Consider the following 27,253-nt stretch of genomic DNA (forward strand, 5'->3'; position numbering starts at 1 on the left):
TACATCATCCATGATCCAGACTACAACACCCGACTCACAGGTATACCTCTATTTACATACTTCTGCAGTCCAAGCCCGTCAAGTCTATAGTCCTGATTGTTCACTAGAACCTTTTACCTCGAAGACTGAACACTCCCTACAGACAAAAGCTTCTGTCCCTATCCAGACAATACCATTTAACATTTCTACAACATACTGATCAACAATACTTCCTAATACTTAAAACATTTGCCCATTGTTACCCCACACATTCACACCCTCCCCTCAAAGCCCATGTTGCTGGTTGCTTGAACTTGTACTTACATTTCCTATGTTGCACTGACATTAGCTCTGCTACCGAACCCCCCCATCAAGGCGCTTCACCGGACCCCTTCTTCTGCAGGGCTCTCACCTCCCCTTAGGCAGGGTATTTCCAAGTGGCCCCTGGTGCCGTTACGCGTTTTCCGGTGGTCTTCAGATCCCACAACTTCTTTGGGTCCATGGCAGGGGGGGGGGGCGGCAGTTCAATGCAGGGCTTGTGCAGGCAGTGCCCATCCACCAAGGGCCTTACAGTGAGAAACGAGCCTCACAGAGGACACCAACTTGTTGGGGAGAAGTTGGACCCCCACCAGGGCTTCTAGGGGTCCTAGGGTATGGGAGGCCCCAACACCTCCGATTTTGCCCAAAGAAATGCAGCAGAGTTCCAAGCAAGCAGCATGTTCCAAACTGTGTTTTATTTCTGGGCAGCAAACAAACACACAGGGATTCGTGCAGGGACAGAAATCCGAACACGGTCTCAGCGAGACTGGCCTGCAAGCCAGCTTTGTAACACACTGCAGGCTGACATCACAAAATTGGAACAGCTCCCAGAAACATATCTCATCCTGAGATTGGCTGCTGAGTGATTGGTTACATATAGTTCCCTTACAGACACTCTGATCATTGGACCTCCGTTGTCAGGGGGCTGGCTTGGCTGTTCTTCCCCATTACCCAATTCTAAAATGTTGCATTGTGAATTTGTTCCCATCAGTTTTAGCTGAGCAGGCTTTTCGCCCTTGGGCCCTCAGTGGTGAATGGCCAGAGCTGACGTCTCCAAGCCTAAGACAACTCTGCTCCCAGCTCGAAAAAGTAACTTTCTCCTGTGCGTCATAACTATGTGCAAATCACCACTGCCTGAACTTGCCTTGTTGAATTAGCTGTATTTAATGAGAATTATTGAAGCTGTCTTCGCTCTGTTCACTGTCATTCAGAACAAAGGAATTTCATCTTGTTGCAAGGAAAGAGTTTATCTGGTTAGAGACGACCTTGGCTGAGCTGGGCCTGCAAGATGCATTCCAGTGTCTCGCATGAACGCTGCAGAGACAAGTTTATTTTACTGTGATTTTCCAAAGCCAGTCATGGTTTACACTCTGCTATGCGATAATGCATGAATTGATGAGTTATTGTGCTGTTGGGTGGTTCAATGATTTGTTTTTCAATGGGGTTAATTCACGTGGGCATCTGCAAGCCTTTAAACGGGAATTCTTGTGTTTTGTAGATCCTGCATGGTGGTACTGCTGCATTGAGGGTAATGTAGCATGAAGGTTGCAGTGTTGGTGAAATGGGTGTCTTTCAGCATATTTGTCACCCATGGGCGCACTAGGGCCTGGTGCAAAATCATGAGTGTGCTCATTATTCATCCTGCTGTTCTTTCTGTTGATGTGCTTGGGGTGAGGTGGGCAGGAGTTTGATCTCGATTTTTCTTCTTCAGCACCTTCACATAGAACAGGCTATTTGGCCGTGTTTGTTCTCAGTAGAGGGGCTCCCAGACCTTTTGTAACAGGTTTGTTACACGTCACTCTCCAGAATCAGACCTTTGCAATATTCTGTAGATATTCACTCACACCTAAATTAGGCATAGACACAGATCCTGCAGGATCAGATTAGGTTCCGTTTTTGTTCTCTGCATTTGCCGCCATTACTAATTCAGTCACCTACCTCAAATAGGGATTTGTGAATTTCCCACTAGTCCTTTGTTCTTGCCTTTCGAGCAGCTCCCGGTTTACTAAAGAGGATCCACTTATATTCTTGTAGACACTTACTGCTTTTCCCCCACCCTATTACAGTGTTTTGTGCTAGTCCGGTGAGTTTGCCCACAACAGATCTCCCTGAAGGCTACTAAAGGGAGGGGTCCAGGAACCTTGATCTACTTAGGGGATCCACTTAGAAGGTGGGGGTTACATATAGGATGCAAGAAATACAGACAATGACACTTTTCCTTTCAAGTCCTTCAGGAGTTCAAACCGACGGTTTCCCTTCTTCTGTTTTCCTCCTCTTTTTCCCACAAGCATCCACCAGGTGGCAAGTAAGATTGGGTGCTTGTGACGGAAACCCCAGGTATCTCAGTTAGCATCTGGATCCATCCAATTCAAGCAACAGTCCACTAACCTACTCAAAGCATGACACATATGACCAGTTTTATATAGACATGTATTATGCTCTTCTAGCAAACATTTTTATAAACATACGTACTGAAGATGTTGGCCAAATAACACATTAATAAGCCATTTTCATATAAGTAAACATGCTTCTCACCCACCATACGTGATATTGTGATTGATTTCTGCTCTCCTTAAGGATTCATCCAGAACATCATACATCAGTTCACTTGCCCTGTTCCAATGGAAAGAAACAGCATGCAAGTTACGGTTAGATCTCTATTCAGCTGAAAAATAATAACATACATGTGGATCGAGACTTATTTCAAGAAATCAAATACAGTTTGAATGCAATCTAGTAAGATACAGGATCTGTATAGTACATGCAATAAAAAATAACTAGGTGGTGGAATGTCTATAAAAGTGAGACAGTAAAAACAGAATTGAGTTTATTAGATTTGTTAAGTGTACATTCGGATGATGGATGTGCAGTAATCATGGTCTGGCTCTTCTAATGACAGGAAGGCGGTCTCATTTTCCTCCTTCAGCCACCAGGTTTTCGAAACCTGAACAAGCAGACTAAAATCTACCATTTCCCCCTTCCCACAGTTGGTCAAGAATGGGTCATATTATTTCACTAACAGAACAGTGTATACTTAAGCCAATAGCTCAGCTAAATTCACAAGCAACTCAAGTAAAATTAAAGGTGTCATTTTTCAAAATTCACCTCATAATAGTAACAAGTGTTCCTTCTCTCATACCCAGATTCTACAGCTGGAGAACCTCCTTCTCTTGGTAAACGTACCAGATCACTAAATGATTCCCGACTCCCCAATAAAGCCATTACTTAGTGAATAAAACCACCAATATCATTTAGCAGAACAGTATTTTTGCAGCTTTTATCTGTTTTAGACTTGCATGCAGAGCATTGTCTGCCATCAAGTCTCTGGTGCAGATTATTTCAGTTTGTTCAGTTGAATATTTTATAATGGGCATCAAGATGCAAGGAGCTGCAATAATAACTCTGTATAATGCTTATGTAGCACTCACAATCCTTGTTTATGCACAAGCCACCTTATTTTTTATCTATTTTTTAAAATGTATTTATTTGTAACGCACCGAAGCCCGCAGGCATCAGGACACGAACACACAGGCACAGACAAACAAAGACGAGACAGCAGATTTGTTATCACAGTAAGCTAGTCATTTATTTAAATAGAAGCGTTTTCAGTTTCTTTCTGAATATCAAGTACTTTGATTCTAGTCTCAGATTGCATGCAAGCCCATTCCACTTTGTTGCTGCTTTTGCGGCAAAAGAGCATCCAAGTCCATTTGCTCTTTTAGCATGTGTCATTCTCACCAGATGCTGAGCTTCAGATCTCAGGGACCGACCTGGTTCATATATGGTTATTTGTTCTTTCAAATAAGCTGGGGCCGAGCCGTAGAGGCAGTTATGTACAATGGTCACTGCTTTAAAGGCAATACTATCTTCTAAGGCTAGCCAGTGGAGTGACTTTCTGTCCTCTGAGATATGCTCTCTTGTTTTCATTCTAATGGTTCAGCAATGAAGATCGGACACAACTTTGAATAGAGGGAGCAGATTTGTGAGCTCAGTTTGCTGTACAAAATATAATTTTACAGCTTAACTAAGGAACCAGGACGGGGCTTGAAGACACGTTCGCATCCCAAAGAGTTGGGTTCAAAACAACACAAAATTGCCATATTGTCATGATGCATACCCCCAGGCATCCAGACCACGTCCATCAGCCCCGGGAGCAGGCATCATGTTGCCTTGAGAAAACCCAGCAACCCCTGCTAGGGGCTGTCTGGGTTCAGTCCTGGCGCCTGTGGCGCCAGGCTCATATGGGACATCAGTCCTGGCGCCATAGGCGCCAGGCTCATAGGTGCACACTTACTTTACCTTAGGGACTATTTTGTTACTCGGGTGTGGTCGGGGAGGAATACCTACCTGGGACTACTTTGGAGGCTATTTAAAACACTCCCGAAGAGCAGCACACGCTTCGTGTTATTCTGCATCCAGCAACGTAACGTTCACCGTGCCAGCAGCAGCATCCAGCCTTCTGCCACGCCCGCCTCAAACCTGGAGCACCTAGAAAGAAGGAAAGAAGCAAAGGTTAGAACAAGAGTATTACCTGATTTCTTACCTGATCCCGGATTCATCGCATCTTCAAACCAGAGGAAAGACATTGTTTTAAACGCGCCGCATCGCCAGCAGCACCGCCGCGCCATACTCACCGTTCCACGCAGCATCTCTTCGATCCGGCGCTGTCTCCATCTTTACATCGCCGAATCCCGGCACCTAAGGGGGACAAGACACAACAAGGTGAGCAGAGAGAACAGACAGAGACAATCTCTTTAGCCGCCATATGCTTAACTAATTTTACCGCCTGAGGTATTATTCATCAGCATGCCACATCTTATGCCGCACCTGTAAGAAAGGGAGAAAGCAGCAAGTGTAACCCTTGGCATTATATTTACCGGACAGTGTTGGGTAACACAGACTTTTACGGGAGCGCTTTCAGCTGTCAATCTTCTTATTGGGTCAAAGCTGCAAGATAAAAGAGGAATTGGACAGGAGTGAATTCCAGACATTTTGAACTCTTACGAACTATATACTTACGGCTCTTCGCCAGCACCTTTTGGAGTCAGGATTCATCTGCAACTCTTCCAATATCTTCAGGCCAGTGAAGTAACTGGTCATCAACGCGCCCCTGCGTACTTCGTAGGATGGAGGGCTCATCCTTCAAGAATATAAGGTGAGATTGCTGAGGGGGCACTTCAGAGGTGATTAGTGGGGGTGCTATTACTTGAATCCACAAGTGGCTAAATCCATCACTCCACTTGTAGGAGAATATTTCTACGGGTCAAGCAGACAAGATTAGGAGGGCAGATCCAGTCAGTCAGTCATCGCTGCAATACGCATCACGTGGGTGGAAGCCGCAGCAGTCTGGGTCTGACCGACGCCTCTGTGGGAGCCAGGTGAGCGTAACACATATTTCCTTCTCTTAGTTTGGGAAATTCAAAGATGCACCTGTGAAGTGGCTGTAAATATAAAACTCTGTTAAATAATAACAGCGCCAGATTATTGCTGTGGCAATGGCCCGTGCCAGTGATGCTTTGGTTAGTCCACACACTGCTCCCCAGAACAACTCACTATGACCATTAGAAAAACTAAAGCATGCAATCAGTGGTCGCTCTCCTTCCCTAAAAATGTGCGCGGGAACGGACAATACTTAGCAGAGCAATAATTGCCAACATAACGAATGTTAAGGATATTATTCAGTATTTGAAACTGACATATATCAGCTAAACAAAGTCAGCTAATTAGTTTGTATATATACAACAAGTAAATAACAATAATGAGCCTAACGCATCAGGCGACACCAAATAGCATCTGATCAACCAGTGCGTCACATGAACACAGGCGGTTCTCACCGTTATGATGTTCCTATTTGCAGGGATTTAACTCATGACTGAAAGCGAACTTTCAAATCCAAACCAGTAACACTGGGGATAACCGCAACCGGTGATTGTGAATAATCTAAGAAATAGGAGATCTGCACTGGAAACATTAGATAAGAAAAATGAAATAATTACAGTCCTTACCAGTACTTCAGGAAACACTTGTACAAATCAGCGTTCAATGAACAATGTGATGGTAAATATTAACAATGTTTTTGTCAATTTTCTTTTATTCTTTCTTTCCTTTTGTGTTTTTCAACCATCCCTTACATTCCTACCCTTTACCCCTCCTTCAATGGCCAATCCAATGAATGCAAAAATTAAATGAATATATGAATTTCATATGGTACTATTTACACAAACAATAACACAATTGGGTTTTTCTTTGAAAATGTGTTGTATTATTTTACAAATGTTGAATGATTAGCCCTGATTTGAAAAAGACGATGTAATCGTCGAAACACGTGTTATCACATAGGGCATGTTAAAGAGTACAAAAAAATGTTCAAATAAAAGATACAAATCTTTTGCAAAAACAAGGAGAAGGGTCATTTATTTTCTTCTTCTCAGACAATATGAGCGCATGAGAGTAATTTAAAGTAACCAAAAGGTTTTGTGTTTAAGTCAAAACGGAATAGAGGAGCCGGAATTCCAATGTTACAATCTCATGCCACCGTGAAAGGTTAATTATCAGCTATACAAAAGGGCGCTGAGGTCCATTTGTAGGGAAACCCAAACAAGAAAGGTTCCTCAGTAAGATTTCATATTAAAAAAATCTGCAGCAGTTATTTAACTCCGAACATAAAGTCACCATCTGCAAGAATAATCTGAGCAAAAAAGTATTTTGTGTATAACAACTCCATGAATGGATTATCAAAATTAACATTGGGGAAAGAGCATTGGTTCCCCAAAGCGCAATGAACTGAGTAGAATCTATAAATTCTGCCTCAGTCTCCTTGTACAGTGTAGGTTCCTTGCATCCATTGATCTTCTAGGAGGGATCGTACAGGGGACCCGATTTAATTCAAGCTAATGACCTTTTGGTGGGGAAAGTAAAGCCCAGGCTGCTGTAGTTCATGTGTGAGTGAGGGGACAGATAAGCAGCGGCTAGCCATACCAAAGCTACTGCCAAAAACTCCATATCATGAGGTGTGCAATACTGTGTTTCAAGACAGCTAAGTAGACCTGCAGAAGTGAAACAATTAAGATTGGGTTTACAATCTAGTAAATTGCAGACGCTTAGTGAACCAAACTTACTATGGCCGGGAGGATAGCTCAGGGGCCAAGCATTTGTCTTGGAACCAAGACAACGCATAGCAACAAGGTTCGAATCCCGCTTAGAAAAAAGTCTTCAGTATTTACCGCATTATAAAAGAAAAATTGTAGTTATACTATCTGCTGGAGAAGTATGTGCAGAGAAAGAATGCATTTTATATATGTAAACACAAACTTAACATACAACTATGAAATACTGTTTTTGGTCGAACACTTCCCCAAAATAGGCACAGAGAAAAAGAAACTTGATTGACCAAGGGAGACTGAACGGAAAGACAACTATGAACTTTGCCTGAAAACAATGCCCATCTATAGTACGAGTGCCATGCCAGCATTGGTTATCTATGAAGGATCGAACTGGGGACATATATTTGAATTTAGACTAATTATAAAATTAAAAAAATTAATCTGACTTAACCAGTTCCACAAGGCCAACAATGCCCTACCCAAATACACACAACAAGGTTTTAAGTACCTACTAAATAGTATGCGTTTATGGATAAGAGCCTCAGTTACAAGTCATACTAAAATTATTACTGCAGAGCATTGGTGATGTACAGTTCGATCTTGGGAAAGAACATTTTGAATATCCCCATATGCATTAAAACAAGCAGAGAAAAATAATCCATTTGGCCACAAAAACACTGACTTGATTAGTTTATTTCCTTAGTTCTGTGACTGTAGGGCATTAGTAATCTTCTAACACCTGACATGTGCAGAATTCTTTATATGTGTGCCTTGTGATCAGTAAAACGCTTTCAAATCTTACACTGCATTAATATATAAGAGGGAGTTTAAAAAGCAAACTGGTTTGTCTATAGACAAAGATGTTCGCAATGCATTAATCCTTCTGACTGATGTAATAGCCACAAAGAAATCTGGCAATTAATATAAGTTAGGGCAATGTAGTGGCAAAGGAGCAAGTGGTCACTCTTTTTTCGACAGAAAGAGTTTTTTAATTTTTGAACAGAACACAAAATTGGGATTAAGGTTTTTTTTTTTTTTTACGGTGGAATGTTGGTGTGGCTTGACACCATCCGAGTCCACGAGTCAGCGTACACCGTCAGCAGAGATCATTTGTGAAGACACTGGATGGGACGCTGCTACGTCACAAGGTTGTTCACCAGACAAGCGGAAACCATAACGCTGAAGATCGAGGGCCCAAGACCGAGCACAGAGGGTGCTTGAACCCCAAGAATCCCGCTGAGAAAAGCGCAGGGAGTGCTGTGGCGCTTCTCGTGCCTTGAGTAATTAAATGAAAGTAAATACTTTATTGATATTAAGCTCATACACAAGTGTTTCAGAGCGCGACCAGGCAAAGGGAGGGGGAACAGGGGAGGACAAAAACAACTATCTTACTAGGCCCAGTGACAGAAAGAGCGCGCAAGTGCATGGGGAAAGGGAAAATGGGGAAAGTGCATGGAAGGGGCGAGAAGTGGAAAGTGTGGAACAGAGGAGAGAAATAGAATAAATAATAAGTTAAATAAATAAATGGGTATTAACAGTGGAAGTGCAGCCAGCAAAGTGGTAAAGTGCTAAGTTAGTCAGATAGGGTGTATCTGATAAGTGCAGAAGAAGAGTGGGTGGAGGACTGTGTGGTTACAGATACAGACCCCAGTGAAAGGGGTGGCCCGGAGGCAGTGCATGAGGGAGGCAAGGTGAGCAGGTACCTGGGCCCAAAGAACAGAGGGAGGCCAGGTGCACAGTGCCGAGGAGCAAGCTGGTCAGCAGTGGAGAAGAGGGACAAAGGCAGAAGAGAAGAGGAAGGTCTTGAGATGCTTGAGTACCCTTGTCTAACCTCTGCTAGATTGCAAAGGCACTTTGGGTATTGATGGGCCTTGGAGGGAAGGGTGTGGTGTGTCCCCATTGAGTCTCCACCTTGGTTTGTTCAATGACATGGGGCGTAACAGGGGCATAACCATTAACATCAAACTGGGCACCCAGTTTGAGCATGGAATGCTGAGCGCCAGCAGCATTTCGAGTAACCACAGCAATTTTGCTATCTGTACAATTGTAAAACACTCCCTGGGTTGAGAGACTGACAGATAAACTGCAGATTGTTGGTTAGGCTGCTAAGCTGTCTAGACACGTCTAGAAGTCCATCTTCCCCCTCGCACATTGTTTGGTTTCAATGAAGTGCGTTAGCCAAGCGTTACTGTGTTGGTTGTGACTGCGGTGCTTCAGAGGAACTCCAGCCACTATCCAGTTACACTGCAGCTGTTACCACTTTAAGGGCAGGAGTCCATAAAGAACAGGCATGAGCATGTGAAGCGCAGAAGCTAAGTCTTTCTGTGTTTGGAAGATGAGAGAAGATCAAATACTAGAACCTGGGACAAGCCCGTAAATTGTGATTGAGTGACGGAGAGACGGACCAAGCCGAGGTAACTTTGCAACTCTTCACCCCCCCCCCCTTCTTTCTTTCTCACTCACGAATAACTCTGAACTGTGGACGATCTAACGCCATTACCTCTCGGTCGGAGTGTCTGTTGCCTGGTAACGCACAGTGAGAGCCTGTGTTAGTTATGTCATCCAGAACAAAGAGGAAAGGCATAAACAAACAGTTAACTACAATTTAAAGAATAAGAGTGGTAAAGCAATTAGGACCAAAATGACATCAGTAAAAACCGGCTTGGTCGATTCAGTGCAGACAGATACCTTCTCTCAGGTATCGCCACAGGTTGCTGGGGGTTCTAAAACAACAAGGTAAAATTACCTCATACTTGCAGCCAGGTGAGAATTGCCATGACTTGTGTCAGAAAAGAAGTGGCGAATGAAGGCTAGGAGGACAAAACGGACTCATTGGTTGTTGATAACAAGTCCCTTCTAGAATTGTGCTATTCTCTCAAAAATGCGGCAAAGGAAATCCAGGGAGCTGTGTTCGCTATTCAACAATTATCCAACAGCGAAGTTAGCAATAGTGTATTAATTGATCCTGGTCAGTCATCCTCCCCAAGGTTATGGTGCCTCAATTGGAAGATAGTCGCACTCTACCAGTCAGTCCATGCAAATGGAAGAGATGCAAAAGCTGATATTGGTGCTACAATTTGCAACAAAAATCCTCCTGAAGCTATGTGGTCATATACATACCAACAGGATTTTGGCTCCGCTTTGTTAAAGCTGGAAGACAAAATTGACTCCCAGCACTGCGTGAATATTGCTAAGTTAGAAGCCTCGGGACAAGCACTCAATGAACTTAACCGACCACTGGGAGAAGCTCAGATTGTGGAGAAGGTCCCAGAATATATACAGGAACCACCAGCAGAGACCATTAATGTTTCACTTCTGAGTTTAGGATCTGTAGCAAATTTCACTAGAAAGAAGCACTGAAAATAAAAATGGCAGGTAGAGTGAAAACAATCAAGAAAGGTCATCCCTAGAGCTGCAGATCCTGACATCAAAGTAGTCACCAATACTCATAGATTAAGTAAGAAATCGAAAAGACAAAACGATGTACGCAGAGACGATCTAAAGAGACGGGAACACTGAGAAGTTGGCTCCTGCAAGGTCCACAACATGGTGGGTTGGACACTGTCAAGCAGCCGATATCAGATAATCAGTCTGAGGAAGATTATTGTAATAGATCAGACCTGGAGGAGGCAGACGTTCTTTTCTCTGAAAAGATTGTAGTGTCAGAAGTTAAAAGAATCAGTAGCAATGGTTTCATGTGTTAATTTCCCTGCAAAAATATTGCCATATTTGTGTGGCGATATTAAGGTATGGAACCTGTGGGGGACACCCCGCAACCACCCTATTATTTTAAAAGGAGCGGGGGACACCCCCGCAACCCCTGCTCCCAAAAAAAAAAAACAATATTATCCCCACTAAAAATATCGCCTATGGCCGTTCCCGACGACCATATATATAGCAATATTTTTTGGTGGGGATAATATTACCTGATATCGTAGCAAAGTGGTGGAGGAAATCGAAGGAAAGGTCACGACTACAACTTGACATTAAATCATTTACAACTCAAAGCATATTCCCAGAGAACGAAAGGCAAGATAATAAAATGCATCAAACTTGCTGTACTTGCGGCAATGAATACCAGCACTGAGACTATATCATACCTGAGATTTTTATTTTTGCCATCCTTTGCAAAATGAAGATGCACCTACATCTAGGATTGTCACAAACTGTTAGGGCCATACGAAAACAGCATCAAAGTTTCCCGATTCTAGGTTACGACTTGGACTCTACTTGGCAGTCTATTCAAAGTATCTGCCCCCTACAAATCCGATTACTGTCCTTACTAAAAAGACACTGCCCGAACCTAACTAGCCTCTTGTTAACCCTAAGCCGAAGAAACACAGCAAGTACTTAAATGGTTCCTCAGTTTGATACCGGCTGGTGCGATAAAACAAGTATGATCTGTCGAAATCGGGATATGGAATACCAGAAGACCCAGCCACTGGCTCGCAGAAGGTGGCTCTTTGAGGATGCTTAATGCAATGGATATTTTTCTACTTCGAGACGTGGCTTGTAAAAAAAAACGTATATATTGACGGTTAGAAGATCTGTCAAAATCCTGCGGCTAAAGGAAACATAGGACTACCCAGTCGGGGGGCTCTTCTGGATCGGGTAAAACACTCAATACCATCACGAGTAGTAGAACGGTCTACCCCCTGTAAAATATCATGGCGATAGAGATACTCCAGAAAGTGGGTGGTCAGGACAGTAATTCTAATGAATATTTATAATCCTAATGAGGGGTCCGAAACGGATTGTATGATTGATTATATCTATGACCTGCTGGTGCGCTGAGTTACTGACATGAGTAAAGACCTACTCTTGGTCGTGGGCGACTTGAATGCACACTGTATGGATAAACCCTTGAACTCAGCATTGGGTTTACTGTGTCAACTATGATGAAATTTAAGAAATCCAACACAAAGGGTAAACCTTGGCCAAGTGCATTAAATGAGTGGGGACTGCGAATGCTAAATGGAAGAACGCCAGGAGATGTACCTGGTAATTGTGCATGGGTAAATGGCAAAAGTAGCTCGACTCTAGACTAGGTCTTCGTCGACCCAGTACTAGCGGCATTGGTCAGGAGTATGTCAGCTATACAAACCAAGTATAGTGACCAGGCTATGATTAAAATTAATTTTGCATCAGGAATTGATCGGAGACATGGATATAAATGCTGCGAATGATAGGATCAGGGGACCAGAAAGGAATATTAGAAATAAGCAGGCATTTGTCTCTAAGCTTGATCAAAGCGAGTTAAAAAAAAAGAAATCACAAGTACAAAACTGGGGAAGAGATTGAGAGTTGGATCGGGCATTTAACCAACAGATTTGGTCTGCAAAACGGTATCTATGCAGTCACTAATGGTAAAGGGGACATTAAAAGAAACGATAGGAAGGTTAGGGAGGCCAAACACGTCATGCAAAGGAAACTCAGATAGCAAATAGTGGCCTCGACTCAGATGTAAAATTAGTCCATATTAAAGCTATTAAAAGAAAAAAGAAAACGCTATAGGAATTGGGTAAGGAGGCGGAAGTTCAGTAAGGCTAACCAAGAATGGCAGAGCGTGGTGCAGGCATTAGCAAAGGGAGAAAATACATAAAAACCAAAAGGAAGGAGTCACATGGATAAGTACTGCAATTGTTCAAGTACTCATATCGTTAAATGGATGTGAAGAAAAGGAAAAGGTTCAGTCAGGTGATCCATAATTATTTCATATTTTAATTTTAATCAAAAACCATTATAAAAATACATACTATATTTGTGTGATATCAACCTTAAAAAACATTAGATGTATGTCCAAAGACATTTATAAAAAATAAAAAAAATGTCTTTGCATCTATGAATTTCATAAACATCACTAATAAAATACATACAAGCAATGAAGATACTAGGTACCAAAGTGCTAAAGGCATTTAACCTAGTATCTTCATTGCTTGTAGCACCTTTTGCAATAGTAGTTCTATTACTTAATGCAATTGATGCTTTCAGAAATGCATATGTACTTATTTTATTAGTGATGTTTATGAAATTCACAGATGCAGAGACTTTTTTTAATAAATGTCTTTGGACATAAATCTGCTGTATTAATGTTTAATCTGATGTTTTTTAAGGTTGACATCACACAAATATAGTATGTATTTTTATAATGGTTTTTGATTAAAATTAAAATATGAAATAATTATGGATCACCTGACTGAACCTTTTCCTTTTCTTCACATCCATTTAACGATATGAATACTTGAACAATTGCAGTACTTATTCATGTGACTCCTTCCTTTTGGTTGTTTATGTATTTTGTTCCTCAGGTCCATGGTATAGGGGACACCCATTTCTATTTTTGTCTATTAGCAAAGGGAGAACCTAGAATGATTTGGCAACAATTGAATAGCTATAAAAGGTGCGAAAGTCAGGAAGGTTACAAACCCGATCGAGGAAGTGGCTTGGAAGGAGTATATCGTAAGACAGTTTGAAACACGAGAGGGTGACGACGAAGAAGAGCTAGTCGGTAACTCATACGTTGATAGCTCTGAGTTAAAATAAGATGTAAAAACACTACTAGGGTTGATAAAAATACTGAAATTCTCCAAAGCACAGGGGCCCAACGGATTGGCGAATGTGGTACTTAAATCTGACCCTGTAGTTTGGGCTGTAGTAGTGACAAAATGGTTTGAAAAGGTAGTACATACAAAACAGATACTATGGACATGGTGTAGTCTCTTTTGATGCCCATACATAAAGCTGGGAACCGGCAAGAGCATGCAAATTACCAGCTCCTGTTAATGTTAGATGTTATCAGTAAATTGTTTGCTTCTGTACTCCTCAAAGCACTGCAGGAATGGATCGACAGGAAAAACATTCTAGACGATATGGAGTGGGCTTTAGAAAGGGGAGTTCAACAGTATATAATTTGTTGTTAATTGATATGAACACAAGTAGAGCCAAAGTAAAAGGCTGCAGACAACATGTATATATTTTCGTGTTGGGTTCAACATGGTGAACCGGAAAAAAAAAAGGGGAGAAAACTGGCTAGGCTGTCCGGGAGACCTGATGTTTTATGCAAAGGCTTTTTTCCAAGACAACTGTAAAGGTGAGGTTGGACAGCGGGAGGGCCTTCATTGCTTCTGTGGCAACAAAGAGAGGGGTGGTCAAGCAGAGTTACGTGTTGGTACCTCTCCTGTTCAACCTTTTTCTACCCGACCTGCCCCATAGATTGAGAGATGCAGCTAATTGTCCACCAAGAATTGGTCAGGTGTCGATAAGCAGTCTGCTTTATGCAAATTACAAAGTGCTATTGGATCACACCTGTGGCAGGATGAACACTTCTTTGAAAACACTGGAGCATTATGCCCCTGAGAACAATCTATGCATTAACCTATTCAAAACAATGGCGATGCAGATCTGTACTAAACGGTACTACGTCCACCATTATGAATGATGGGTAAAAAAATTGGAATATGTGGATAGTTATAGATATTAGGGAGTGGACGTAGAGGTTGGTGGAGGTTATACACTTGTGGTTAAAGAAAGAAGAAGGGCGCATTTATTCACTATCCTAATTGCAAAGTTCTCTAGAGAGACTAATTGCAAAGTTCTCCAGACAGACATCAGCATATAGCCTGGATGGGATCCTGAGAATATATAGACAATTCTGTTGCCCATCAATTTTGTATGGCTTAGAGGCTCTTACAGACGTGGACCTGAAATGGCTGGGAGTGCTGGAGGGAAAATTCTGGTGGAAAATTCTATCCCTTACCCCCTGTGTACCCATTTCTCTTATAAGGTTAGACCTCAGGCTTATGTCACTTGAAGGACAGGTTCTCGAAATGAAAGGATTACTTTATTTAAAAATCCTTAAAAAACTAAAATGCCCCGCACTGACAGTTTTGAGTACCCTTTTTGGGTCCTCCGGGCCAGTATCAACTAAGTAGACTAAGCTTGAAACGGTGCACAAGAAGATGCTTGAAATATTCTCATGGACGCCTGATGAATCTTAGGAATTACCAGCCCTATGTTGCAGGTAGAAAACCAAATTGCGAACTTGGGACTGGAATTGCAATTATGACAGACTATGAAGACCGGAAATCTATGCAGAGGTGTTTGAGAACATGCGCAGGTAATCTTACCCCCACAACAATATCTAATAACTTGCCCCTCAAAGGTTTGTAGGTTTATACTATTATTCCAGGTCAACCAATGGCCCGTTTTAAGTACAGTAGGTCTTATACACGGCTGGTCTCCGAAACATAGAACATGTCGAGTGTTTAAAATCAGTGACAAGATAGACACCAAGACATGTTCTAACACAATGTACGAGTTCCAGGCCTCTGTACATGAAATAGTTAGGCGAGTTTGTTTGCACATATATTGTCTTAGTACTAGGAATGCTGCACATTGTACTTTAAATACTTTGGATATGTGTAGCTACTAAATTGAATGTTTATGGATTTTAGATTGCATCTGATATGGATTTTAATTAGCCATTTATTACAGGGATATCATAGGTAGTACGCTAAATCTGTTTATAACTTGATGAAATAGTGAAAATGTATTTGATGAAATTTGCAGATATGTATTTAAATGATGATTTTAATGTTTTTATTTTTTATGTGAATATGTATACGTGAAAAGTTCTTACTGAAACTAAATCACAAAATATATATGTCATATTTTAGATCACATTTGTATATAGGTTCAAAATAAGGGAGCATTGGCCTACGAAATTGAACAAGAAGGGCAATTCTTTCTACTTTTAAGGGTAATCGCCCCGACTCCTTTCATGAAGTCTTTCACCACTGGTACCTTTTGCAAGGTGTGTTTGGCTTGTGAGGTATTTTATGGACCCCGTCACGCTAAATGAACTTCAAGTGAGTAATATGAAAGGTCCCTCCCTTACTACAATAAGTACTGCATTACACAAATAGCTGCATTACCTTTAAGAATAATTCCATGTTAATGTTACTGGGTCTTGTACCACGCAATGAGCTAATATTCTGCCTTTAACATAATACGAAATGTTTCCATTTATTAGAATTAAGAAAAGGTGTATTTGGTTTAAGTGATTCTTTCACAATATACATGGAAGTTTCAGAAAGATTTAAATGACAAAATTCTATTAACTCATTAACCATGATGAGGAGTGAACTTGATACATGATGCTATTGGCATCTTTAGAGGCTATGCGCTTCATACCAGTTTTGCCCATGCTGGTGTATCGAGTAATACATACATTTTTTCATTGCTCATCTTCTCTTATGATCCTTTGAATCACTGAAGTTGTGGGATGAACATAACCATATGCTCTATTGTTAATATAACATTGTTTGTGATGCACCATTTCTACATCCATTTGACTATCATGGATAACTGGGGGAATGGGTGTACCTCCCTATGTGTCGGAAGTAGAACATTGGCTTTTTTCAATGTATTTTTTATCAGGACATGTTTGTGATGTGCTTGGAATTGGAATGTGCACAATGCCAGTGTTTAGGAGGTAGGAGTACCATAATGTTTGGGCGTATTGGCAGTTTGTCTTTTTGTTCACATTCGCCATGTTTTCATGTCCTCCAGATGTGGCCGTACCAATGCATTCGGGATCACTTCGGCAGTCTTCCCTTCCCCTCCTGCCGGCTCCAAATAACAGACTACCCACTTTAGAACAGTGGGCCTTGGTCGTAGGCACCGCTGTTTAGATAACCTGTATTCACATCTGCCACAGGTATCAGAGAGGCATGCCCGACTGGATTTAGGGGCTTCCTTAGTCCGTCTCCTTGCAAGTAGAGGACTTTTCCATCCAACCTTTTAGCATTGGAAAAGATTAGCACAGGGTTAAGTTTCATTTCTGGCCCTTGCACACTAGTATTGTGTTAATAAAATACAACTGTTCAACTCCAGAGATAATTTGAGAAAGTTATACAAGAAGCTGTGGGTGGTTGGCTCTATGATTTAGTTCACATTCAAATTGATTTCAGGCAGGGAGTTCTGTAAACGATGGAACAATGAAGCTTTTAAAATGAATGTATTAGAGGTCCAGCTCACCAGGATTTATGGTCACCGCTTCGCAGCTTCACTGCCAAACAGCACTAACTTTATTGCGACATTGGTGTGAGTGTGGCAGTGCCTTCCTTGATGCATCTTCCACCCTCCCGCCACCCTACATTAAGGGAGATTGGCCAAAAGCTCAGTACGAATCGAACGATGCAGAGGAACAGGGAATTACTCTTCGTGCAGGTCTAATCCTTAATGGGTGAACTTTGAACTGATAATGGTTTGCACCCACCTGAAAGAGTATATATATTTCTATTGCTTTGGATGCATTGAAATATGACAAAAGGCTTTTTAGCAATGGACGTGGTCATGTAACCATTCTTGGAATTAGTGGAATGATGCAATGAACGGTGTAATTTTGAATCTTTGTGCTTTGAAATACTTGTTTAGTGGTCCAATGTCCAGAATGATGGGGAAGACGTCTGTCTTTCTTGGGGAAATACAGATTGCTCAGACTAAAAGGTTTAGATCGCAGATACACAAAATGCATGTGTATACCCAATTATGTAATTTCTTCATATTATAGGGTGGCGATAGACGCCCTATAGTTCAGGTGAGTCGGACTTATAGGGTGGCGGTAGACGCCCTATAGTTCAGGTGAGTCGGACTCCCATATGAACCCCTTTAATTAAAATCTATTGTTAACTTCCGATTCGAGTGACGGATTTGACAGAAATTTCGAAATTGATTAGGGATTCACACCCCCCACCCCACCCCAGACTTCAAAGTTTCGTGAAGACACATTAAAAGTTATTTATTTTTTTCCAATGTTGCAGCCTACAGCCCATTCTTTTTCCCATATACAAAGAAGGTCAAAGCACACATCCCACGGATTTGGACCGGGTCCGAAACAACTTGGGCATGAAGCGTTAACTTGCGATCCATGCTTGGGTTGGGGTTAGTCCATAAAGTAACTATTTAAATATTTGATGGTGAAGGGGGTGCCCTCTTCTCAAAAATAGATAGCTCTATCTTGGGGGTTTACCCAGAACTGGCTGTTTTTAGAAATGAAATAACCACCATCTTGTTTTTTCTCGATGTGAGATGTGCAAGGTTATAGCCGAGGATATGGGAAAATGAAACACAGGAAAGAAGACATTTGCAGGTAAAAAACATGCAAATGCCATCAGGCTAGAGGTGGGTAGCTAGAGGGCACCAAGTGAAATTTGGGAGTTAGCCGGAGTCTAGGGAGTGAGTTTGCAACACAAAGCTTTCTGCAGCCTCGGCTACAGCCGGGATCTCAGAGCAAACTGCATCATCAAATCAGTGTGTGTTGTGGGAGGAAAGGGAGCGGGCAGGGGAGATGAGGAGGCTATCTAGGGAGTGGGGGGGAGCTGGCACAGATGAGGGGGCCAGGAAAGCATTTTATTTTTGTCAGTTTTTCTGATATTCGTGGCTGTGAAGGACTGTGGATATGTGTAGTTCAGTACCCGTGGTTAGTTTTTTTTTTAAAGATATTTTTACAGCTATAGTGACGTGGCCAGTGACACGATTGCCATCCAGGTCGCCCATCCATGCAGTAACCAGGACAGACCCTGCCTAGCTTCAAAGTGAGGATGGGGCCAGCCTCCTCAGGCCATGTTGCCTGATAAATGAGCCAAAGTTACAGGACCACTTAGAGAAAAGTGCCCTTTCCTAGCTTTGAAGCTAAGCAGTGCATGTCCCCATTACTGCATGGATGGGTGACCGATCGGGTATCCAAATTATTTTTTTTTTCTTTAAACCATGCTACTATCAGTCCTTGAAAATTTTGCACTCTACAACCATTTATTTGTCTTTTGCTGAATTGCATTCTGGTATTTGGAGTCTGCCAGTCAAGACTGGGGGGCGGGTGGTGGTGTAAATAATGGCACAATTGTACACTTTTTGCCAACATAGTTCAATAAGGATTTATATGTTTGAGTGACACTATGGAACGTGTACTTTTCAAGTTATCTTTATAAAGCAAAGTACTGTTGAAAGCCAGACATGAGTGTGAAGAGGGTAAACTATGAGAGGGCAAGTATGTCATGAGTATTTGCCCACAATGTGGCAAGAGAATTTGTAATCCTGGATACGTGTGCAGTTATTCTCCCCAGATTGTGGTTGCTTTGAAGGGGGCACAAGTAAAGGACATGTGGTTGAACAGCGTAACTTTTTTTCAGAGGGCGGACGCAACACATGGTGTTTTTTGCAGTTGGCAAGCTTGCTCAAGTATTTGGCTACTGGGATCTTATTCAGGTTGTCATGTTCCCAGTGCAGACGCTTATACACAAGACCACAAGCACTTGTTTCATATTGGAATGTTTACCAGAGAATATTTCAGGACAGATTGCTGGGTATAAAAGGTGAGCAGCTTTTATACTTTGCCAGCATATTTATTGGAACATTTCCTCTCAGGTTATTTTTCTGGTGTTCATTACTTTTTTCAAAGTTCAATGTATTTTGTCTTGCGCGCTTTCTTCTAAAGGGGAAGGTCAAATGAACTACATTTGTATTGTATATTTCACTTTAAGATATGTTCACTTAATAGGCATATATTCACGGGTGCCAGCTTGAGATTTTCACTATGGGTGCAGAAAGTACCTAGGCATATGTTATTCTTGAATGCAGTAATATTTTTCATTGTTTCCGTGCAGCTTAAATGTGGTTAGTTGGGGTTGTGCAATGTATCACAACAGTCACCAAGAAACCGGCCATAAAACAAGGGGCTTCGAACACGCTGCTTAACCAAAGTGTGTGGACCATGACAAATAATTGAATCTCACTGCGCATTGCCTAAAAACATTGCAAGTTCTCGGAGCCTGCAAGCTTTTATACATAATACCACTGTCAAAACAGGACAAAATCAGTTTGTGATTGATGAACGTCTTTGTGCGAAGGGTAGCGAGTTTTTTAAAATATAGAGTGGCCATGGCTAGTGGTCTGGTAGCATTTTAAAATGAACAGTGGGCAAGGCCAAAGGCTGTGCCCACTGACCATGGCCCAAGACCATGGTCCTCAAGCGTTCTAAAAATCTATGGAAGAAAAAAACGAGTTGCAGGGACGTTAAGGTGAAAAAAGTAGTTGCAGGGACGTTAAGGTGAGAAAACTAGTTGCAGGGACATTAAGGTGAGAAAACTAGTTGCAGGGACATTAAGGTGAGAACTTAACAGCAAAACCCCTGAAATTCAGCTTTATTTATTTATTTGGATTTATAAAGCGCACTAACAGCCCAAGGGCACAAGGTGCTGTTGCATGAAATTGTCGTAGAGGAAGGCAGTTGTCTTAGTTACATTGAATGTTCATAACAATTTAGGCGGTGGCCTTGGCCATGACAACGGCTGGGGTCACTGGCCAGCACCAACGTCCATAGCCAATGGTTGGTTAGTGTTCAAAACTACCAACGTGAATGGTTAAAAGCCATGCCTAGAAGCCCATCACCGTTTTAAAATATACAGTGGGCAACGTTGAAAGATGTAGTCAGTGGTCATGGCTAAAGGCCATAGCTAGTTATGATATGGCATTTATAAAGCATCTATACACAAAGGGGAATAGAGGGAAGACAAAGACAACAATCTTACTAGGCCAGTTGACATCAAGATCATGCAGGGGGGGGTGGGGAGTGCAATGGGCAATATGTTAGAATATACAGTCAGCACAGCCAAAGGGTGTGGTCACTGGCTAGTATTGTGCTGAAGTGGCTAGTGGCTGGTTAGTGTTGTATAATGCACAGTACACGACCAAAGGCTGTCGCTTATTGCATTTTATTATTTTAAAATATACAGTGGACATGGCCAAAAGATGTACAAACTGCTCAAGGTCAAAGGCCATGGCTAGTGGCCCATTTATATGTTAGAATATATTGTGGGCACAGCCAAAGATTGTGGCCACTGACCAGTATTGTGCTAAAGTCCATGACTAGTGCAGAATCAGTGTATATAATATACAGTGCACACGGTTGAAATCTGTATCCACTGGTAAAGGCCAAAATCTATCTATGGTCGGTAGCCTGTTTGTGTATTAAACTATTCAGTGCAGATGGGTGAAGGTTGTGATCACTGTCCATAACTGAAGGCCATGACTAGTACCCATTCATGTGTTCAAATATATTTGGCCATGCACACTGACCATGGCTGAAGGCCATGCTTAATGCCAGTTACAGTTATAATGTAATGTCATTAATGATGTCACCAGTGATGTGATCTGTGATATCATTGTGGTCATAGGCTGTGCAACAGGGGGCACGTAGTTAAGGTGGCTTTAGCTGAATTTCAAGGGTTTTGTTGCATTAAGTTCTCACCTTAACGTCCCTGCAACTAAAGTTCTTTCCATGAATGACAAAAGGTTTTGTTACAATGTATTACTCACTTTAACGTCCCTGCAACTAAGGTTTTTTTTTCCTTGAACATGCATACTATTATATAATACATTACTCACTGTAATCATATTTCTGATGCTTGTATCTGCTTAGATTCACATGCTATGCATAGGCCGACATCTAGTGGAAGCTGCAAAGTATTACAGTTGTTTCCGAAACTCACAAAAGGACGTCGACAGGGCGTGCCAGTAATACTATCACTAGTGTGACGTGCACTGTACCCATGGTCCTTCACGCGTTGAGGTCCTTCAGATTATTTAGTTTCTGACAAGCGGTAGTATGTAGTGTGTCGTGAGTACAGGTGTATTCAAGGAGATAATATCAGAAAAGCTCAAAAAAGTCCATGCACCTTCTCTCAGGGGAGGAAGGGTGGGCACATGTGAATCTAAGCAGATACAAGTATCAGAAATACGATTACGGTGTGTAATGTATCCCTTCTGAGGCTTGAGGAATCTGCTTAGATCACATACCATGCATAGATTAGCGAGCAGTGTTAGGAGAAGGTGGTGGGTTGTGAGAAGCAGTGGCAGCAAACTGATGTTTCAGGTCTGTTTGTCCCACCTGTTTATCTGCTTTGGAATGGGTGTCAATGCAGTAGTGCTGAGTGAAGGTATGTACTGAGCTCCATGTAGCTGCTTTGCAAATGCTGTCTAGGGGGACATTTGCGATAAAGGCCAAGGTAGCTCCTGTGCTTCTAGTGGAGTGAGCTCTTGGTGTGAAAGGCAGTGTCTTATTTGATAATGAATAGCACATATGTATGCATCCGACTATCCATCTGGAGATGGCATTCTTGGAAATGCAATCTCCTTCTCTGCCTGGTGCTACGGAGACAAACAGCTGGTCTGTTTTCCTTAGCAGTCTGGTCTTGTTTACATACTAAAGGAGCGCCCTCGTTACATCTAATGTGTGGAGTTTTACTTGAGCTGAGCTAGTTGGATTCTGAAAGAAGGTCGGTAGCTCAATGGATTGATTTACGTGGAATTTGGAAATTAATTTAGGAGAGAATCTCCTCACCTTAATATTTTAGAAGGTGGATTCTCCGTCCTGCTCCTTGTGGCAGGGGCGCGTAGATGTGGGGGCCGAGCAGCGACCAAGTTACTTCACTGGTGCAAGCCCCCCCTGTGGGAATCCAGGCCTGCTGCAACTCTGTAGGTTTGCTGCTTTACAGTCTTTATATGTAGTTCTTATGTTCCTCTTAGTTCAAATAATAATGTCTTCCTTCTTTCCTTTTAGGTATGGGAAGGTATTTTGGAGTTGTCATGCAATTTGAAGATGACCATGGGCCGGTAGGTGAAAGCGCGATGTGCGCGATGCTGTCCGGTGAGTAATGCGCGATGCACGGCGCTGTTTCGCCTTTTATATTGCTAACCTGTCTTTTCTCTCCTTGTAGGTTGCGATGTTACTTGCCGAGAGCCGTAATGTTCCAGCAATGATACTGACCAGGAGATGACTACCCAGGGAACAATTGTGTGGCTTTCTTCATTCGGAAGGAAACGTGAGTAAATGCTTACTAATGCTGTCTTTCTTTCTCCTCTTTCCAGGTTATGATATTCCAGGATGCATGCAGTGCCGGATGATGAAGTTCGTACCTTCAGGAGAGTGGAACTGAAGTCGGCGATGGATTGAAGACAGGATACTGTTCCAGGTAAGTTTCGTAATGTTCTTTCTCTTTCTGCAGGTCCTTGGTTTCAGGTAAACTGGCATCAAAGAAGTGGACACGGTGAGCGTTGAGCTGCCCATAGCAGAATAACGCAAAGCATGTTCTACTGTTTGGGTGTGGTTTAAATACTCTCAGGTAAAATAGTCCAGGTAAAATAGTCCCAGGCATGCCACACCCAAATGAGTCCAGGTAAAGTAGTCCCAGGCCTGCCACACCCAAAAGACTAGACTGCATAGCTCAGTTCCTTGTAACTGAGCTCTGTGTGTGCCTCCATGTTGGCTGAACCCCCTCCCCCCCCAAGTTAAATAGTCCTAAGTAAATAGTCCATTCTAATGATGGTCTTCATGATGGTTAGGAGCCTGGCGCCAAAGGTGCCAGGAATGACTCCAAGAGTGTCTTGGATGAGGTTTTAAGGACTTTGACCTGGCCCTAACTGGAAGGCTGACTTGCCAGTGAGGCCCAGGGGCAAGGGCCATGACAGACTTGACTTGTGCATAGGCTCGAATGGGGGCCCCATGAATTTAGCGAGTACAACATAGATCCCAGCCTGGCGGTGGGTTAGAAATTGGAGGGTGGAGTATTTTTACCCCTTCCATGAAAGCCTTACTGACTGGAATTTTCCACCATGATACCTTACTCTGAGAGGTGGTGTACGCCGATAAAGCCGCCAGGTGGACCTTTATGGAGTTAAATACTAACCCTGAGACTAACAAGTGGCACATATAGTTTAGAATGTGGGATGGAGTACATTCTACAGGGTTTATTTGTTTAGACTGGCACCAGATTACAAATCTTCTCCACTTGTCGAAATAACAGTGTCCAGTGTTTGGTTTATGAGCGTCTGAGTATATCCATACATCGTTGTCGCAGATTAAGGTGTCCAAACTCTATGACCTCAGCAGGTTCATTGAGTGTGGTTGAGGGTGTACTGTTATTCCCCCATGTTGGGTCAATAGGTTTGTCTGACACAGAAGTTTGATGGGATCGCACATCGCCAGTTTGCACAGATGTGGATACCACGGCTGTCTTGCCAACATGGGAGCAACTAGGATGAGCGTAATTTGTTCCATGTGAATCTTGTTCACGATCTTGCTCATTAAGGGAGTCTGGGGAAAAGCGTAAGCAAATTTCCCTGACCAGTTCATCCATAGGGCGTTCCCCCTTCGAGTCTGGTTGGAGGAACCTGGACGCGAAGTCTGAGCATTGCTTGTTTTCTCCTGTATCGAACAAGTCTAGCGTGGGGTAACCCCACTCGGAAAAGATGTGGTCTACTACATCTCGGTATAGTTGCCACTTTTGTTCTTCTGGTAGGGGATCTCTGCTCAGAGAGTCTGCTAGGGTGTTGAGTACTTCTGGAACGTGTTGGGATGATGGGAACATCCCCCGTTTTGGTGCCCACCTCCATATTTTCTGTGCCAGCTTTGACAGATTTGGAAAGTGTGTGTGCCCCCTTGTTTGTTTATATAGAACACTGCAGTGGTGCTGTCCGTTAAGATCTAAATCTTCAGGTTTGTCAGCTGCGCTTTGAATGCTTGAAGAGCTTTGAATACTGCTAGTAGTTCCAACAGGTTGATGTGGTTCTGTGTCGTGATGCGAATCCGCAGACCACGTGTTGTGTGGTGTGGTGAAGGTAATGAGCCCCCCACCTGGAGAGTGATGCGTCTGTAGTAACGATCGCTTGCGCCTCCAGATCGTGGAAGGGTTTTCCCTTTAACAGATTTTCCCTTGTCCACCAGCGTAGGTTTTGAACTAGTGTTGGCGAAACAACCACTAGATCGTCCCACTGACTGCTTGCCTGAGACCACTGTTTCGCCAACCACTCCTGCATTGGGCATATGCACAGACGTGCGTGTGAAACCAGGTATATGCACAACATCATTATGCTTAGTAAATGCATTGCTTTGCGTAGACTTATCTGGCGACCGGCTTGATAATGGGGGATTTGCCGAAGCATGTTTTGACCTCTTTCCATGGATGGAAAGGGCAAGCCTGCTCTTGTGTCTAAGACCGCTCCTAGGAACTGTTTTGTTGTGTTTGGTAAAAGACTTGACTTTTTCTGCGCTGGGAACATTAAAATATAAAATAGGCATCTTTCATGTTTAGTGTCGCCATGTAATCTCCCAGTTTTAGCAGGGGTATTATCTCTTGTAACGTTGTCATGTAGAATTTTGTGGCTTTACATAAGTGTTTGCAGGGCGTAAGTCTAACACTGGGTGCATAGTTAGATCTTTTTTTGGCACAAGGAAGTAGGTTGAATTAATACCCTTGTTTACCGCGTTGGACGGCACAATCTCTATGGTGTCCTTGAGAAGCAACACGTTCACTTCTTCAAAAAGGATGAGCTGTTCTTCCTTTGTTGTCTTCCTTTGGCGCGGGGGATGGTTTGATGGTTTTTGGAGGAGCGCCACACAATACCCTCTGCTACCATCGATAGCACCCACTTGTCTGTGGTTATTCCCTCCAATGTGAAATCCGTCCCACTACTGGGAAGGCATGGGAGGGAACCTGTAGAAGGCTGTCATTGTTTGGGAGGTGTTCCTCCACCTCTAGAAGTGGAGGATCTGCCCCGGCCGCGAGATCTGCGCTGGCCTCTCTGGTAACCCTGGGTCGCTTGACCCTGGTTGTTATTCCATGAGGAATTTTGACCTTGTCCGTATCGGGAACCTCTTTGGGAATTTTGGCCACGAAAACGGCGAAAATTGTTCCCAGCCCTCTGGCCAGGTTATTTATTAGTTAGTTGCTCAGGGGATTTGAGGTTGTTGGATTCCTCCTTGGCTGACTTCAGGCCGTCTTCTAATGCTTTGCCGAATAACACAGTCGGTTCCACTGGAATGTTAAGTAACGTTGCCTGGGTCTCAAGCTTAAAGCCAGTCTGGCGTAGCCAAGCGTGGTGCTTGATTATGGTTCCTTCCGCGATAATACGGCCCGCATTATCTGCGGCGTCAAGGTTATTCTTGAGAATGGAGCTGGCAGTAGCTTTGCCTTCCGCTGCTACTAGGGCAAGTTTTGACTTTGAAGGCTCTGGAGCAGAGTCAATTAGGGTAATCATTTCATCCCATTTATGGCAATCATAGTTTGCCAACAGTGTGGAATTGTTGGCGATTCTAATTTGAAATGCTGCCGAAGTCGCTACTTTCCTTCCCATGATATAGAGCTTCTTGCTCTCCTTGTCTGGAAGACAATGGTGTTCCTGCCCTCTTTCGGGTAGTTGTGACAATGAAAGAATCCGGCTTAAGCTGTCCCCGGATATATAGAGAGTCAGATGGCGCTGGGCAGAAATGTTTCTGCCGTGTTCGATTGGGTGTTCCCAGTGAAGGTTTGATTCATCTCTGGACAGATTTTAAAGTTGGGATGAATTGGGTAGCAGCTTTCTTGTATCCCCAGATATCTTCGACAAAGTGTTTGTCTTGCTGAGTCCCCTGTGTTTGAATATCGAAGTGCTCCGCTGCTTTGATTAATATGTCGTTGAAGATGGGCTGATTATCAACCGGAGAATCAGGCACTGGGGAATCCTGTTGAATTGGTGAGGCCATGGTATACACCTCTGCCTCTTCATCATCATCATCATCATCACCACCACCATAGTATTGCTCGGAGTGTTTTTGCTGGTGGCTGGGATGAAGGCAGGAAGTGAATAGTGGAAGTCAGGGGCTGAGAGCTGGAAGCCTGAGCTCTAGGAGGTGTAATCTGAAAGTTTATAGCCTGAGGGTTTAAAAAAAAGAAAAAAAGAAAAAACCTATCTATGTCCTCTGCAGTCCATTGGGCTGAACTGGGGATGACCCCAGGGTAAGGTGGGGTAGGGACTTATATGAAGGCTGTAGGTGCGCATAGGCCCTTATTCTGTAAGGCCTCAGCCAAAGAACCCTCTTCTTGAGGCACAGATAAAGTTTCTTCAGAAGGGGTAGACTTGTCCTTATGAGACTTGTCCTTGTGATTAGAACTCTTGGAGCAAGACTTTTTTGGTATGAGTAGCCTTTAACAGGTTCTCAGGGACATGTTTCTTAACCAGGCGAGACAACCCAGTGTTTTTTGACTTTACATCCGATTTCGACGAATTATGTCGACTCTCGGTATTGGACCTCTGCC

At 42.8% G+C, this 27,253-nt stretch overlaps 1 protein-coding gene across 4 annotated transcripts in view; it reads right to left on the minus strand.

Moving 5' to 3' along the window:
• Positions 1 to 27,253, minus strand: part of AP4E1 (adaptor related protein complex 4 subunit epsilon 1) — an 822,644-nt gene that overhangs the window by 559,272 nt on the left and 236,119 nt on the right. For all 4 annotated transcript variants that reach the window (XM_069624813.1, XM_069624815.1, XM_069624816.1 and 1 more), the window contains one exon: positions 2,558 to 2,631. In XM_069624813.1, coding sequence (XP_069480914.1) covers positions 2,558 to 2,631 — 74 coding nt within the window. The remainder of the gene's footprint in view (positions 1 to 2,557; positions 2,632 to 27,253) is intronic.

This window comes from Ambystoma mexicanum, chromosome 11, assembly GCF_040938575.1.
Source record: "Ambystoma mexicanum isolate Mex_15411 chromosome 11, UKY_AmexF1_1, whole genome shotgun sequence".
Classification (NCBI taxonomy): domain Eukaryota; kingdom Metazoa; phylum Chordata; class Amphibia; order Caudata; family Ambystomatidae; genus Ambystoma; species Ambystoma mexicanum.